The 19139-nt window shown below is 31.9% G+C and overlaps 1 protein-coding gene across 1 annotated transcript in view; it reads right to left on the bottom strand.

Moving 5' to 3' along the window:
* LOC114332140 (protein lin-28 homolog) overlaps positions 1–5742 on the bottom strand; it is a 133766-nt gene extending 128024 nt beyond the window's left edge. Inside the window, exon 1 of the mRNA XM_050656778.1 lies at positions 5425–5742. Coding sequence (XP_050512735.1) covers positions 5425–5452 — 28 coding nt within the window. The 5' untranslated portion in view covers positions 5453–5742. The remainder of the gene's footprint in view (positions 1–5424) is intronic.
* Between the last annotated feature and the right edge of the window lie 13397 nt (positions 5743–19139).

The following is a 19139-nucleotide window of genomic DNA, read 5'->3' as shown; positions in this document are numbered from 1 at the left end:
AACTACTTTGGGATTTGAAAAGCTGGTATTTTTACACAAATTTAAAAGAAAAACCGTTTCGCCTAGGTTAATCAGGGTCAAAGTTAGCCACTTTTTTTTATTTAATTCACAGCTACTTTGTTTATAACAATTAAGCAACCTAACTAGCGCCTTTTTGAAGTTCAAGGTATATAGTATATGTGTAAAGTTTGACCAAACTTTGAGCTTCAATAAAGGGGTTAATAAAGCTTTAAAAATTAAGTCCTAACGAAATCGATTCGTGGTCGGTGGAGGGGAATAATTATTAAAAACCGTGCACTCAAAAAGTGAAAATGATTCTTCAAACATAATATGCTGTAATTAATATCGCCGGAGCTTGTTGATGGATTTTGATCCTAATTATTTTAATTTGTATGTACTGGTAGTCTTGTAGAGTACGTTATGTACACATATCCCCACCTAACATTACAAAATGTTAGGGGGAACCCCCTTCTCACTCAGGGATATGAAAAATAGATTACGACCGATTCTAAGACCTACCGAATATACATTCTATAATTTCATAACAATCGGTCAAGCGGTCTCGGAGAAGTATGGCAACTAACAGTGAAAGGAGAATTTTATAGATGCAAATATATAGATGGTTATTAAAAAATAGGGGTTGGTGATAGAAGACTGAAAATTAAGGGTTGTATGTATTTTTTATTTCTACACTACAGAAAATTAGGGTAGACAATTTTGTCCAAAAAAATAAAAAATGTCAATTAGTCCTGTCGCCAGGGGGGGTACAACGGCCTCGTTAATTCAGATGAACTTACTCAAGTTTTTTTTATGTATTTTGACCCGTAGAACACGAATTTTTTGGGTAACAGTTGATCCGGATGTCGATAAGATTGTTATAGACCAAGAACTTGAGGAATCAAATAACAGCGATTTTTGCCAAAACAAAACAATATTTTGTATTTTTTGAGCCATTTTAAGTAAAAAATATTTCTACAAGTTTTTTCGCAGGATGCACAGTTTTCGAGATAAACGCGGTTGAACTTTAAAAAAATCGAAAAATTGCAATTTTTGAACCCGAATAACTTTTGATTAAAAAATAAAATAGCAAGTCTGCTTACCGCATTTGAAAGTTTAAGTCAAATTATATCGGTTTTAATTATTTGCATTGGTAAAAATTTATTTTTTTATTGTTTAACAAAGCTATAAACACGTAGGGTTTCCCGTGCTTTTACATGCGTTTTAACGCATGTAACGTAGAAATAGTCTTGATTGCACTAGTACCTATTCTACCTACTCGTTCGATTTTAAATGAGAAATCATAGAAACATCACTCACGCACTAGTTGTTTGTAGCTTTGTTTAACAATAACACAATAAATTTTTAGCAATGCAAATAATCAAAACCGACATAATTTGACTTGAACTTTCAAAGGCGCTAAGCAGAATTGCTATTTTATTTTTTAATCAAAAGTTATTCGGGTTTAAAAATTGCAGTTTTTCGATTTTTTGAAAGTTCAACCGCGTTTATCTCGAAAACTGTGCATCCTACTAAAAAACTTGTAGAAATATTTTTTGCTTAAAATGACCCAAAAAATACAAAATATTGTTTTGTTTTGCCAAAAATCGCTGTTATTTGATTCCTCAAGTTCTTGGTCTATAACAATCTTATCGACATCCGGATCAACTGTTACCCAAAAAATTCGTGTTCTACGGGTCAAAATACATAAAAAAAACTTGGGTAAGTCCATCTGAATTAACGAGGCCGTTGTACCCCCCCTGGCGACAGGACTAAATGGCGCAGCCTTCCTTAATTCCTATAATTTATGGGCATGAAAAATAGATTAGAACCTATTCTCAGTCCTGTAGGATATACGTGTAAAATTTCATTAAAATCGGTCAAGCCCTTTCGGAGGTGTATGGTAACTAACACTGTTACAGGAGAATTGTATGTATATAGAAGTCTACAGGCAATATTAACAAAGCTGGTCAAATTGTTTTTAAGCCAAAAATGACTCTACTTTAGTAAAATGTTTTCGGAATGATAAAAAAGACTTTTTATAGATTTTTTTAATGTTTGAAAAATATAAGTTTTCTTCTTTCATGTTTTTCCACAGAATTGCTATATCATTATTATTTTCTGAACAATAGCATTGCAAAAAAAAGCTATTTTGGAAAAACAAATTGAATAAAATTTAAACTAATTGACGAATCGTCTTGAAATTTTTTGTGCATGATATGTACTGGTTGTCTCAACTTTTCGTGCAATATGAAAGTCTTAAGTTAATTTTCACAAAAGTTATAGCAAATTTTTTATTTTCGAAATTTTAGTCTTATTTTGCAATTAGCGAAGCAACAAATAATCGGACCAAAATTCAAAAACTGTCATTTTGAACCTTTGCTTATCTGCTAAAAGATGAATACTCTAAATAAGATTTTTAATTACCTTGTTTTTACCTGTAGCGATTTAAACGAAAAAACTGCCATTTTTGACGCTTATTTGTTAATAACTAAAATTCTCGTCCGAACTGTGACCGGCATTTTTGTATTTAAAATGTATTAAGTATATATCCATAGATAACATCCGTAGTAAAATTCAAGCATGCGAAATGCGATATTTACGTGCGGTATCCGGGGTGACCAGACGTGATCGTATAAGAAATGAAGACGTACGTGAAAGGTGTGGTGTTGGAAGGACCTTAGACAGACTTAAAACGAAACAGTTATCGTGGTTCGGACATATGGCGAGAATGAGTGAAGGTAGAACTGTAAAGAGGGTATGGAAAGCGGCATCTGACAACAAACGACGAAGAGGCAGGCCAGCAAGAACGTGGAATGCAAATATTGGAAAGGCTTGCGGAAAAAGACATATTGGGTGGAGAGAAGCAGAAAGACTAGCTACCGACCGAAAGGCATGGAGACGTCTCATTTCTCCACTTACCTCGACACCGTAAGGTACAAGAGGACGGATTAAGTAAGTAAGTAGGTATATAGTACCCAAAAAACCCATTTGCAACCTGGCTGCTCAAGTGTCCCGACAAAAACCTTATTTCTCTGGACTATCTGGTAACCAGCAAATTTTCGATAAAGCATAAAAGGCGGTATAAAATTTGCTGGGTAGCTAATAGATACAAGAAGATTCAATACAAGAAATATTAAAGTATGTAATTATATGCATAAAAATAAAATGAGCTCAAAAACGGAAAATATGAACCCAAAGCGGAAAGAAAAACGTTCCTATTGCGTTACGTATTGAGAGTAAGATAAGAAAATTATAGTCCGTTCTTTAACGGTAAAATATTGCAAAATCTCTAAATTTTAAAGAACCGCTTGGATTGACATGAAATTTGGCATACACATAGCTAACAAGTCAAAGAAAAAAAGTGATATTGTGCCGATATGTGCTTTTGTCCTGGGGTGGTTTACACCCCCTCTTGGGGGTGAAAAAATATTCGTCCAAAAAAAGTCAGGAAATGGATAAACTGGCTAATTATAAGTAACTTTTGTTCTATAGAGTTTTTTCACTAAGTTAATACGTTTCGAGTTATTTGTCAGTGAATATGTTCACTTTTTCAACAAAATAACCACGCTTTTAGACGGTTTTTCGCAAATAACTCAAATAGTAAGTATTTTGTCGAAAAAACATTCTTAGCAAAACTATAGCTTGTAAAATTTTTTAAAAAATGGTGTATATATCACGTCTCTACACCTAGTAGAAGCAGAGTTATAGCTAATGAAAAATAGGTTCATATTCGTCAAATTCCAAATGGAATACTTTAACGTGAAATACCAAAAATGAAGCACATTTCGGGGAAAACTCATTACAACTTGTTTAAAGTGTTTAAAAAAAGCTTCATTTTTGTTTTATAAAAAAATTTCTAGCATCAAAATTAAACAAGTTACGCTCAAAATAAAGTTAGTCCCTTTTGGTTTTGGTAAAAAAATCGAGAAAATCACCCCCTAATTAGTATCTTAAATGAACTTAATCGTTACGACTTCACAAGTTTCTTGACTCGTGTATATATTGTTTATGATCTGTAAGTTTCATCGGTTCAAAGTCCTTATTATTGAAAGGGCTGTAGTTAAAAGGGGTTGGACGAGTCACTGATCACGAATGTATGCAAATTTAGAAACACCAAATCTTCATCAATTTTTGTCTAACAGAAAAACAAAAAATACGTGATATTCAGAAAAGCAAATCTGACTTTTTTTGTTTTTCGAGATTTTTGGTATCTCTAACAATTTTTAAGTTATTTTGAAAAAAAGCATATTTTTCAAAAATTAAGTTTTTAAAAATTTTACTTTAAAACCAATTTTTTTCAAAAATAAGCCCTTTGAATCGATAAAACTTACAGATCACATAAAGACAACATAATTGAAATAATTTGTGGAGCGGTAACGATTAATTTCATTTAAGTTGCTAATTAGAGGGTGGTCTTCCCGATTTTTTTTTGCAAAAACAAAAGGGACCAACTTTATTTCGAGCGTAACTTGCTTAAAAATGCTAGAAACTTTTTGTAAAAACAGAAATAAAGATTTTTTTAAACACTTTAAAAAAGTTATAATGGGTTTTCCCCAAAAAGTGCTTAATTTTTTGGATATTTCACGTCGAAATATTCTATTTGAAACTTGTTGAATATGAATCTATTTTTCATTGGCTATAACTCTGGGTCTACGAGATCCAGAGACCTAACGCGTACACCATTTTTTTACTTTTTTATAACCTATATTTTTGTTAAGAACGTTTCTTTCGACAAAATACTTACTTTTTGAGTTATTTGCGAAAAACCGGTTAAAAATGTGGTTATTTTGTTGAAAAATGAACATATTCACTCGCAAATAACTCGAAAAGTGTTGACTTGGCGAAAACGCTCTATAGAACAAAAGTTACTTAAAATTAGTCAGTTTACCCATTTCCGGACTTATTTTGGACATATATTTTTTCACCCCCAAGAGGGGGTGAAAGTCGCCCCCCAGGGCAAAAGCACACATCGGCACAATATCACTTTTTTTCTTTGACATGTAAGCTATACGTATGCTAAATTTCATGTCAATCCAAGCGCTTCTTTAAAATTTAGAGCAAAAACCGTGAAAGAATGGACTATTATTGTAACTAACATAACGCGGACATGCCTTTTCGGGATCAGAACACTTACATCAATATGTTTGTACATATTTGTATGTATTATAAAAAATATAGGTAAAATGAGTAAATATTTACGATTATCTCCCGCACTTCCGTTTGAATTGAACAACAAGAAAACGCAGTTGTTTTTCAACCTTCTATTTAAAAACATATTATCTACTACAAATATGTTCGTCAAACTTTACATAAAAAATCAGATGTGCGCAATTCGTCGAGAGCAACAACAAAACTGACGCATTCCCACGCTATCAACAACGTGTGCAACTATAATTAAACAAGTAATTAAACAAATTTCCTTACTTTTACCATTTTCCAGTTCTGCCTCCATGAAACTTCTTAAAAATCAAAAATACAACAAAAAGTAAAAAACAAAAAATAACAACTGAACAACAAACAACGTGCTAGAAACTACACCGACTAAACCATATCGAAAAATAATCGAGATACCCTTTCTCGTGGGCTTCTAGATCCGCACTACGGGACTACGGCTCTAGGACCCAGGGAACCTTAAAAAACATTCGAGGCCAATGAATGTCTATTTTCCGATGGTTTCTTATAGAGTGCGTCGATAGAGCCGATTTTGCCGTGGAACATACGCAAAGTTCTTCAGTTGTTTGGTATTTCATAGTTTACTATGATAGTGGTTAAAGAATGCGTTACCATTCATAAAATTCTTTAGCCGACACATAGGCGGGCGCGCTAAAATTTTTGTTTTTTTTTAATTTTCGAAATAAATGTACTGGGTAATTTAAAAATTTAAAAATAAATAAAATTAAAAATTAAAAAACAAGTTCATATCCCAAGTATGCTAATACTTATTTAGAAATTTATACTATCTCTAAAATTGAATGACTAGCTGTTTATTTTTGTGGTCTATGCGTATTATCATCATCATCAACTGCTGGATTTTATCGTCCACTGCTGGACATAGTCCTCCCTCAGTTCTTTCCAGTGTTATATATGTTACAGTTCAAGTTGATTCTCAGTTACGAGTTGACTATTCCTAGTTCGAGTCAACTCCAACTAAAAGGAGCAGTAAAAGTTGATTTGAAAAATTTAATTCAACTTTTACTAGTTTGAGTTGACTATTCCTGGATCGATTCAGTAAATGTCGATTATAATACGAGTATAATCTCACGTGCTTTTTTTATGACTGTGCGTCTCTTTGTTTTGACCGTTTCAACTAGTTATCATGATTTGAACATATAGGTCAGGAAATGAAGCTGAAAAAATGGAGAAACCTCGCAATTTTTTCGTCCAGCTTAGATTTGTACAAAAAAATTGGGATTAGGCTCATTTTACCCTCTTCTAGTACATTTTCTATATTGAGCCGTTGTACGCTTTTGGTTTTTTAAGGGTGATAACTACCTCTAATTATTGTAAAAAAGAATGTGTGTGTACTTTGTACGCACGTAAGAAGTTATACTTCTATTATAATATAATTTCAACGAAATAAATATACCTACTTAACAGTTACAATACAAAAAATTAACAATAATTACCAAAATTTAACCAAAACTTAACAATGCCAAATATTAAAAAAAAAACGAAAAAAGTATGAATGGTCCAGGAGTTGAACCCACAACCTTGCGAATTCTCAATCTCTGGTCCAATGCTCTACCAACAAGACCATCAAGGCACATACTATTAACGTGTCAGATATACATATTTACACATCACGGTGACAAGTGAAATATAAAAATAGATGTTTTATTATTTTACGCCCAAGGAAGTCAAATCCAAAGACACAAAATTATAATAAAAAACCTTTTAAACCACATTTTTCAAATTGCGCAAGTTGTATTATTAATATTAATGTTAATAAATGAAATATAAATATTTTGACGTTTCACAATTTGACAATATCATAACAAAATTTGACCTACTATTTTTAAAACACTTACCAGTGTAAGATTCTTTAGCTTCGAATAAGCGAGATCGTAGATCGTCCCGGTTGATTATTGTTATCCACAGTTCTCTACGGCTTCGAGCTAATAGGTTTTTTATCAGTAATTTTGCGGCACTCATACTAGTCACAGTTTGATGGGCTTTCACATTGACATGCAACAATCATCTCTTCTATGTTAATAAGTCCAAAAATATAATATGAAAACTATTTAAAAAGGCAGTATAACTATTAACTAACCTTTGTTGTTTCTCTTCCCACAAATTTTAAAACGCAACAACCATACACCATACATAACCAAACCACAGTCCCACAGCTGTGATACAGCTGCCATATTGGATAATTTTTGTCATGTCATTTGAACATCCAATCAGAACAAAGTTGTAATGCGACTGCGCCGGGATCAAAGGTTTTAATCCTATTAAAATTCACCCTCATATGCGCGTAAAGAAGTATAACTTCAAAAATTATAAAATAATATTTTAAACTTTAATATGGTCAACATTTAGTTTTTATTAGTTAAATTATCATTGTTTTATGCTTTAGGATATAATATTATAATATTTCAACTCTTAAAACCACCCGTCATTTCCTATGTCAGTTTTCCATCTCACAGCAGGTCTTCCTCCCCGCGGGTCCCAGTCCAGTAATCTTGTCGGCCACCTGTGCTCCGGCATTCTTTGCACATGCCCGTACCATTTCAGGGCTCTACTTTTACTACCACAACTTTTCTGTAATTGAGTATTCTACTTCTATTCTGTTTCATATTTCCTTTGTTCTTATTCTATCCTACCTGGTAATTTGTAGACACCTTCTCATAAACTCCAATTCAACTGTTCGTATTTTATTTCATATTATTGTTCTCACTGGCCATTCTTCCGCTCTTGTAGGGTAATATTCAACACTATGCCCTGAAAAATCCTTTTTTGTTTTCTTTAGTTAAAGTGTTCTTCCACATCACTCCATGGAGTGCTTTGGTGGCTTCTTTTCCCTGTACTATTTTCTTACAACTTTCTTAAAAGTCTTACAACTCTTAATAGTGTCTTCTAAACTTATGTTTAAATCAGCAACCAATATGTAATCAATTACTTTCGACTAGATTAAATTGGTTTAGACTAGGCTAAACTAGTTTATCCTGATAAAAAGACGCACACTTCAGGCCAAACTAGTTGATCCTAGGACAAACCGATAGGACAAATTAGTTTGGCCTAGGCCTACTAGTTTATCCTAATGCTCTTAGGACAAACTAGTTTGTCCTAGGCCAAACTAGTTTGTCCTGAAATCGGGTTTGGCCGGTAACGTAATATACATACATATCTAAAATAATTAGATAACGCGGATTTTTCCAATAAAATACATACGACGTCACTGCCTACCCTGTAGAAAGATCTGCCACATTTTTAAGGTAATTTTAATGGCTTTCATAACGAAAATAATTATTAAAAGGCGCACCCTTTCGCCAGCAATGCACTGCGAAAGAATCTCCTCTCAGGGATAAAAAGGTTATGTAGCCGTTTTTATTTGTTATCGGTAACAGTTACTAACTGCATTATATACGGGCAGGCAGGTACACACAAAAATGTTTCCTAATCAAAGTGAGTGAACAAGTTAAACGCATTCCATATACAATGCGAGAACAAAATTATTATCAATGGAAACAATACCTCGAAGATGTAAAAAAAACCAAATGCAAACAGGAAATAAGGAAAAACGAATAAAAAGTATGGCAAGTAAATATCTATGTTCAAAAGGCTTATAGGAAAATACTAAACATTTTACTCCAGGGTCATAAGCTAGAAATAGACCATGTTCGGGACACTCATGATACTATAAATAAAGAGATAGTATTTTCCCGTAGCTCAAATACGTCTGAGTTCGCGCATTGATTACGTAACTGGAGACCGGAAGTTGAATTTGAATTCTTGTCAAAGTTAAACGGGATTTGTATGCATTATGTGATGAAATTATTCAATTAGCAAAATAACATTAAACTTTAAAGTATTCGAAAAGAATTTAGTGTCGAGATTCCAGTCAAAATAACTGTCAAAGATAAAATATAAAATACAACCGCGAACAATTCAAAGTAATCGGACATTGCGAATGATTACGAACCATTACGAACTTGCCGGTCTCCAGTTACGTCACGACTTCCGGATGTGCAATATATTATCTTGTTATTTATAGTATCATGGGGACACTCAAAGATCCAGGTAGCTGACTACTTTTTTAGTTATTGTATACCTATAGGATGAAAACCTACCTCGCGTCCGATTTTTAATTATTAACAATTTAGTGCAAAAATCGCGATTTTTTTGATTTTTTGCACCCCATTCAAAAGCTAAATAGTTGACATAAAATTACAAAATTTAATCTTTTAGAACATTAAAAAGCCTTTAAAATGCCGATTTTTGGAAGTTAAAAAGTTAATTTGTTGCTATGCAAACTGCAAAATAAGTGAAAATCGTTATTTGTTAAAACTTTTACTAAAACTACCTTAAAGTTGTTTCGCTTAAAGTTGGGTATTGGGGTACTTAACAAACCCTCAAAATTTGAGACCGATCCATTAATTAGTTTAAGAGTTATTCTAATTGTTTATCCCAGAGACCTTTATTTTGCAATAACATAAGACAGAAAATAATGAAGATAGGGCAATTCTGCGTATGCCAAATGAAAGTAGAAAACTGATGCTATCAAAATGTACTAAAAAACGATAAAAAAATTATCTAATATAGTTAAAAATCCTAATGCCAAATTTGTGAAATTTTGTATTTTAGAAACATTTAGAATAACTTTAAAAATATTGTCCGTACAAAAAGTCATTTTACATATTAGAAAAGCTGGTATTTTAAACGAATTTTTAAAAATATAGTTCAATTGGTGACTAGTTGTGGTAAGTGAAGGGACAGCTAGGAGATGACAAATGCACGAGTTCAAAAACTAAAAAAGCAACTTAAAACTACTATAATTTTCTATATCTCGGGATCTACTGAATATATTTTGATCTTTCTTTTTTAATTTGCATGTAATTTTTCTGTACATTACAAATATGCAATTTGTCTAGACATTTATTAATTAATAAACAGTCTAATTTGTTTAAACAGTTTTTGAAAAAATAATTTTTTCCCAAAAATCCATGATTTTAATCATACTATCCCATTTAATTAGGGATAGTATGATTATATATTAATGATTATTATAGGCAAATAAATAAATAAATATAAATATGATAATAAATCCCCTTTAATAAATAATTTATCTTCAATAAATAATTATCTAATAAAAATCATTTATTTATTAACGTGTACTTTAACTTTTTCTGTGATCATTAATGATACTATGATTAAAAAAATAGATTTTTGTAAAAAAATAGTTTTTTAAGAATTGCTTAAACAAATTAGACTGTTTATTAATTAATAAATTTATAAACAAATTGCATATTTGTAATGTACGTAGAAATTACATTCAAATTAAAAAAAAGATCAAAATCCATTGACTTGATTCGGAGATCCAGCAAATTATATTCGTTTGAAATTGATTTTTCGGTATTTTAACTCGCTGGATCTGGAGGTTCCCCCTAGTAATCGTTTGCACTACATTTTTGAAAATCGTAGAGGTTGTTGTGAAGGTATAATGTTTGTGCAAATTTTTTAAGAAAAAATACAAATCCCATTCTTTAAAATAGCATTACTGAGATTCCTTAATTATTATAAACAAATTAGCTGTGAATTAAAAAAACATGGCTAACTGGTCTGGATCTCGCGTATGAAAAAAAAGTTGATTAATAGCAAGCTGAAAATTTGTTAATAGCTTAAGGGTGTCTAGTCGGATAAACTTTGATATATGGGAACATTGGAACAGGGGCAGTTTTAATTGTGGAACAGGTTAAAAATTTGGAACGGTCAGACCACGAAAACGGCACATTTATTTTGTCCGACAGAACAGACTTAAACTCTCCGAACAGAGATTAAACTCTCATGCAAAAATCAGACTGCTATTTATCACCTGTCATAATTCCTGTCATTTGACATATTCGACATGTTCCACTCATTAAAACGCCCATTTGGTGATAAATAGCAGTCTGATTTTTGCATGAGAGTTTAATCTCTGTACGGAGAGTTTAAGCCTGTTCTGTCGGACAAAATACATGTGCCTTTTTCGTGGTCTGACCGTTCCAAATTTTTAACCTGTTCCACAATTAAAACTTCCCCTGTTCCAGTGTTCCCATATACCAAAGTTTGTCCGACTAGACTCCCTTAAGCTATTAACAAATTTTCAGCTTGCTATCAATCAACTTTTTTTCATACGCGGGATCCAGACCTATTTGTCCCAAATGAGCCCAGGCTAAATTTTTTTATTTGAAAATTCGTGGTAAAATACTATCTTTTCGAATATATAAAAATATTGTTTCTACGGACAACATTTTTAAAGTTTTTCTAAATGTTTATAAACTACAAAATTTTTAAAATTTGGCATTAGGATTTTTGACTATGTTAATTATTTTTTTTATCTTTTGTTAATACATTTTGATACTATCACTCTTCTACTTTCATTTGGCATACTCAGAATTGCTCTATCTTTATTACTTTCTGTCTTATCTTATTGCAAAATAAAGGTCTCTGGGATAAACAAATAGAATAACTCTTAAACTAATTAATGGATCGGTCTCAAATTTTGAGGGTTTGTTAAGTACCCCAATATCCAACTTTGGGTGAAACACTAAAGTTCTAAGGTAGTTTTAGTAAAAGTTATTAACAAATAACGATTTTCACTTATTTTGCAGTTTGCGTAGCAACAAATTAACTTTTTAACTTTCAAAAATCGACATTTTGAAGGTTTTTCAATGTTCTAAAATACTGAATTTTCTAATTTTATGTCAACTATTTAGTTTTTGAATGGAGTGAAAAAAATCGAAAAAATCACGATTTTTGCACTAAATTGTTAATAATTAAAAAACGGACGCGAACTCTAGGCAGGAAACAGGTAGGTTTTCTTCCTATAGGTCTACAATAACTAATAAAAAAGTAGTCAGCTACCTGGATCTTTGAGTGTCCCGAGAAAATCCTTATTACCATGGACCATGTATCTTTTACCATAAATTGGAGAGTGTTTAAGTACAATTCTAATAATTATTATTGTATAAGTTTTCTGTTTAATACCTGTTGTCTTCTTTCAATGAATTTATTGAAGACGTCTCTATTGTTAAATTAGAGCAAGTAAAAAGTTACAAGTTAGGCAGCACTGGTATAAATAAAAAATATGGGAAAAAAACTTTTTTCTAAAATGACAAAAATAGTTCAGTCGCCAGATATCGCAATCTCGATGCTTTTTGCTGAGAATGTCAATTTTGGGACCCCAAAATAGATGCAAAAAAGTTTGCCACTCCTATCCCGGACTTCCCCCAAAAATCGAAATAATTTTTTTAAATAAAATTTCTATCAACACGACGAAGCACGGTAAAATTTCGATATCTTTTGATCAGAATGTCCTATCGACAAAAATTAAAATGCGTTTTAAGGTGAAGAGTGCACATTTCGTATACAATGATTGTTTTTTTTTTCCGCAAATGAAGTCAAATCTACAGGGTGTAACAAAAATACAGGTCATAAATTAAACCACATATTTTGGGACCAAAAATAGTTCGAATGAACCTAACTTACCTTAGTACAAATATGCACACAAAAAAAGTTACAGCCCTTTGAAGTTACAAAATGAAAATCGATTTTTTCGCATATTTCGAAAACTATTAGAGATTTTTTGTTGAAAGTGGACATGTGGCATTCTTATGGCAAGAACATCTTAAAGAAAAATTATAGTGAAATTTGTGCACCCCATAAAAATTTTATGGGGGTTTTGTTCCCTTAAACCACCCCCCAAACTTTTGTGTCCGTTTCAAATAAATTATTATTCTGGTGCCATTAGTTCAATTAATTATTTCTAAAACTTTTTTGCCTCTTAGTATTTTTTTGGTAAGGCAGTTTTTATCGAGTTGGGGCTTCCTTTTTAACATGTTTGCATAAAAATTTTATGAGGGTTTTGTTCCTTTAAACCCCCCAAATGTTTGTATACGTTCCAATTAAACTATAACTGCGGTACCATTAGGTAAACACAGTGTTTTTAAAACTTTTTTGCCTCTTTGTATTTTTTTGATGAAGCATCTTTTATCGAGATGTGGCTTCTTTTTTAATATGGTTCAAAATATACCTAAAAATGTAAATCATAAATAAATTTTCATATTATTACAAAGTCTCCATAATCGTACTTTACCATATACAAATATGTGGTGGATTTGACAAATATTCAAATATCTCGATAAAAACTGACTTTTGGAAAAAGTACTAAGAGACAAAAAAGTTTTTAATAACTTGTGTTTAACTAATGGCGCTACAATGATAATTAAATTGAAACGTACACAAAAGTTTGGGGGGTTTAAAGGAAACAAACCCCCATAAATTTTTTATGGGGTGTCCAAATTTCATTATAATTTTTTCCTACAATAATACTGCCATAACAATACCACATGTCCATTTTTAATAAAAAATCTCTAATAGTTTTCGATATATTGGAAAAAATCGATTTTCATTTTGTAACTTCAAAGGGCTGTAACTTTTTTTCCGTGCACATTTGTACTAAGGTAAGTTAGGTTCAATCGAACTATTTTTGGTCCCAGAATACGCGATTAAATTTATGATCTGTATTTTTGTTACACCCTGTATAATATAGACGAATATATGTATCTGCCAAATATATAATTTTAATATTAATTTAGTGTCATTAATATATTCTTAAAATAAAGGATGATTCAGTGAAACGGTACGATTTGACAACGCTGCTGACGATAAAATAGAGGAGCCGTTATGAATCTGGAGAGTGGGCGTGGGAAGTTTAGTTATCATGGAGACGTGGTCTGGTAACAACGCGTATTTGCTGTGAAAGCTTGTTACAAAAATGGTGAAAGTTTTGTGCGTGTACAACGAGCATTTCGTTTACACTGCCATTTGCCGCCCCGTTTACAAGACCAAGTTACAAGACTTGGGTTAGGAACTTCGAAAGTGGTGGTTCAACATCACAAAAAAGAGGTGGCAGTGTCAGAACTGCTCGCATACCACAGAATATTGAAGCGGTTAAAAATTCATTACACGCGAGTCCTCGAAGATCCCTACGACGACTTGCATGTAATAAATTTGGCACCGCTTCAATATTCTGTGGTGTGCGAGCAGTTCTGACACTGCCATCTCTTTTCTGTGATGTTGAACCACTTTCAAAGTTCCTAACCCAAGTGTTAATAGCGATGTTAGACAGAACTACTGCGCGGGGCAGCAAATGGCAGTCTAAACGAAACGCTCGTTGTACACGCACAAAACTTTCACCATTTTTGTAATAAGCTTTCACAGCAAATACGCGTTGTTCACCCGACCACGTCTCCATGATAACTAGACCCAAACTTTCCACTCTGTAGATTCACAACGTTTACATCGCAAGCCCGCGGCTCCTCTATTTTATCGTCAGCAGCGTTGTCAAATCGTACAGTTTCACTGAATCACCTTGTATTTCCCAATAATAGTTACATATTCTGAATTTTTTGAATTAACATGACATGCATTAAACACAATAATTAATATCATTGGTACCTCCAGAACTCTAAAATTAAGTACATAGTTCTATGCAAGTTACTTCTACCAAAAAATAATTGGTTTATTGTTAAATTTGATTAAAATTTTAATAATTAAAATAATTTTATCCATGTATTCTACTCTGCTCACAACCGAAACGAATATGCTGATAGTTTAATTAAACGAAGTATTAAGGCTATGGGTACATAATTCGCAAATATTTTACGTGTATCCCTACTTTTTCTGTCTTTACACGGCAAATTACGTGTAGTAAAATTCACACTGGTGTGGATATGTAAACATTACTAGAATGTCATTCTACTTGAAAATGTCATAATTAATTTAAAGAGATGGCTTTTGAATGTTCTTGGATAACTGTTATTTTTATAATTGCAAATTATTAATTCAGTTAATAAATGTGATAATTTTTTCACTAACTATGTTTTCAGTGACTGTAATAATTTATTTGTACAACAAAAACTAATAATCAATCGAGAAAAGAGGAAAAGTGTTAAAGTGATTTTTTAATCATATGTTGTTATTTTGGAACGCTTACAATTTTGAACATCTCTAACAACAAAATACTTGGATCACAGGATATATCTGATGTATTCTCTGCTTGGATCTTTCACAAATAATACACAATAAATAACTTTTTATTAAGTTCACGTCTTAAATCAATTATTTATCAAATACACTATATATCAATAATATTTAATCAATTTCTCAAAATATTCCCGATGCAATGTCAAATATTTAAAATTGTCACTGATTGTCAGTGTCTGACTGACAATATATGCTGACAATATTATATTCGGTTGAGTGCGTTGTAAGACAAAGACAGATTTGGAAAATATTACCACGGCATTGTGTTCATTTTTTTCAAATCCTGAAAAAACCAAAAAATATTTTTGAAAAATTTAAACGCAGAATGAAAGACTAAATTATTACCGAGGGCCGAAAGTCCCTTAGAATAAATAAAAAGTTTATTTTGAATGAGATATTTGAATTTAAAAATTACACTAAATTTTCTCTTAGTTTTTTCACCCCTGTAACTTATTAAAATAAACATTGTAGAAGTTCTCAGGGACTTTCGGCCCTCGCTAATAACGTAATCTTTCATTCTGCGTTTAAATTTTTCCAAAATACTTATTAGTTTTCTCAGGATTTGAAAAAAATGAATCCCCATTTGAATAGCATTGCAGCCGAAAGTACGTTCCGATCCCCTTAAGCAAATCTAACCAAACAACATCATTTTTGATATAATCGTAGTTAATTTGTTAAAATTTGTATTCTTTTGTTTGTTTAGAAGTGATTGATTTTATTTTTAATTTTTAAGTTAATACAATAATATTGGCTATTAGCACGTGTGCTTGGTTGCGTAGGAATTTCCCGCCACTTCTAGTCGACAACAAAATTTAGCCAGCGTAGCAAAGAAATAATAACACATTTACAAGACAGTTTTGGGATTCGAATCAGCGAACCGAGTGGATATACCGAACTTTCTGTCTCCTATTGTCATTTGATATTGGATCCGAGTCTGAATTCCACCGACGCACAGTGGTTCAAAATGCTGAAAACGTGGTCATGAGGCGAAAAAAAGTCCTATCTATAATAGTGATTTTCATGTTTACAGTTGTTTTCTCACACTATCGTAGAATCCTAATACCCAGGTATAAGGATCAGACTGGATGTATTCTGGTTAATAGCCCAGGAACAAGTGAGCCATGTCCGGGATTATTTTGGCCGACAGGGAAAGTGAAAAAGAACGCGTATATTGAAAACTCTACTGTAAAACGTTTTGTAGTTTATCAATTTTATCGCTGTAAAGCAGATTTTTCTTTTTTAAGTATGTTCTAATGTAATATGTAAGTTAACTTAAGATTTGGTAACAAAAGATGCCTTAAATCTTGTTGGACATCTTGGATATTAGTGCACCCTAATATGTCTGTGTAGATTTTGGCATTGGATCCGACCATCACTTGTAACACCGTTGCCGTATCCTCTATTTTTTCATAATATCACGTTACAATTTTTTGTGATATTATACACGAGCGGGACACCCTCAAAAAAGCGCTTTGTTTTCGAGATACTGACCACGGAGGGGTGAATGGCTAATTTTATTCATACTTTATATTTTCAAGGGTGCTGAAAACGAAAATGAGGTTTATTTTGAATTTTATGTGGGGGAACATTGTCAAAATCGCAATTATAACCTAAAAATAAAAAAATGAAATCACGTTTTTTGTGTTTACCTCGCTACAACTCTGTTCCATTTTAATATTTTTTTCTGAAATGTTTACAGTATATAGCTCTAACATTTCTGAAGACAAAGGTACCTGCTTCAAGTTTTTATTCTTATCATGATAAAGATTATGAATTTTTCAAAGAAAAAGGTGCGGATTTGTGCATTGCAAAGTTTAATCGCAAAAGTTGTGTGACGAAGTTTAAAATTTAGCTTCTTAATCACGTTTATTTGAAAGTAGAGAGAGAGTGCAAAGAAGTTTTCTGGTAAGTTTTAGATCAAAATGTTTTATAGAAAAAAAAATAGTGCAACTTTTAATGTCGACATTAGAAATCCCCAATATAACGCTTATTTTTTGAGGGACAGACAATCTAGGTCTAATTTCTCACCTTAAGTACTATCATTGGATTATAAGCTTTCATTTGACACCTCATTTGTCAATCTACCTAGTATAATGACGGAGAAGTAAACGTTCTTATTCTATTAATCTTGTGGGTACATTTAACATTGATTGAAATTATGAAAGAAATGGCATGGCAACACTGTGACGCACAAACATAAGATTCAGCTGTGCGTTACGTAGGGTGCACTAATAGCCAAGATGTCCAATTTGTTAATATATAGATATTAAAAAAATACTTGAGATAATCAATATTTTTTAAAGATACATTCAAAAAGTACAAAATTGGTTTAGCTGCCTATATGTCTATATGCCTATATGTCTATTCGCGGTGTGCAAGTACTTGGAAAGGGAAACGAGAAACGACCGTGCGCGAGTCGCGGAGAAATATTGCATCTATCTTAAATAATTCATATTGTCAATTGAAATTGTCAAATTGACGTATATTTCATACCTTCTGTCATTGACGCAGAAAAATTATATATTGCTCCACAATATTGATATGATATGCAATTATTATATAAAGGTAAATTTAATTAATTGTATTTTGCTTGCAGTACTGCATTTTAATAACTGATTTTATTTACTACATACAATTGTTTACGTTTGCTAAACATAACCTGCATCTTATTTTTTCTTCTTATTATTTTTTTGGACTATGGTCTTGACAATTATCCAGCAACCAGGACTAATATAATTGGCCAATATAATTAAAAGTGCGAATAAAAGTACAGAGCGTAGAAATAGAGGTCGCTTTGCCGAACTTGCACGGTCCCAATAATCGTGTTAATTACCATTATAGGTAACGTATGTTCACTGTACCTAGGGGCGGCAGATTCATTTTGAATGCACGCCATTTTTGTAAAAGACAAAATCTTACTGAGATGGCCTCATATCTAAATTTGAATCTATGTATGTGTAGTATGTGTGGTCCAAATTATGTTCAATATGCACAATAATTCTTATATTATTATTTACACGAATCTGCCGCACATAGGTACCTACATGTGAAGATACGTTATGCATTTATAAAATGGTAATAAATATTATTGGTATTACCTTTTTGAAAAATGAATATATACAGGATGAAAGAATTGAAAAAATAAACAACATATTTTTACAAAAAAATCCCAAAAAACACAACTTCTGGTAAACCGATTCTTCTGGTTCAAGAGTTCGATATTATACATCAAAAAAAGAACCTATATACCAAATTTGGTTGAAATCGGACTTTTCGTTCAAAAGTTATCGTGGTATTAGTCACATATGTACAGTCGCCATTTTGAATGCCTGTCTGTTTTGTAAAAGGCAAAATCTGAGATGGCCGCATATCTAAATTTGAACCTTTTTATGTGTAGTATATGTGGTTCAAATTATATGCTTCTACCATTACATAAAATGCACAATAATTCTTATATTGTTTGCACAAATCTGCTGCACAAAGGTACATGTGAAGATAAGTTATACATTTATTACAGGGTAGTTAACATAACTAAAAAGTTCAAAATATTTCCTAAAAAATATTTTTACGTTCTTTTCAACGCCGGTATTACCTTTTTGAAAAATTAATATATACAGGGTGAAATAATTGAAAAAAAAAACATATTTATTTTAACATAAAAAATTATGAAAAACACAACTTCTGGTAATCCGATTCTTCGGGTTCAGGAGCTCGATCTTATATATCAAAAAAATAACCCATATACCTTTGGTTGAAGTCGGACTTTTCTTTTAAAAGTTATCGTGCTATTAGTCACATATGTATCGTCGCCATTTTGAATGCCTGCCATTTTTGTAAAAGGTACAATCTGAGATGGCCTCATATCTAATTATGAACCTTTGTATGTGTAGTAT

Source organism: Diabrotica virgifera, chromosome 7, assembly GCF_917563875.1.
Source record: "Diabrotica virgifera virgifera chromosome 7, PGI_DIABVI_V3a".
In the NCBI taxonomy this organism is placed as follows: Eukaryota; Metazoa; Arthropoda; class Insecta; order Coleoptera; family Chrysomelidae; genus Diabrotica; species Diabrotica virgifera.
The sequence above is the reverse complement of the archived record's forward strand: the minus strand, read 5'-3'. Positions and strand labels throughout refer to the sequence as shown.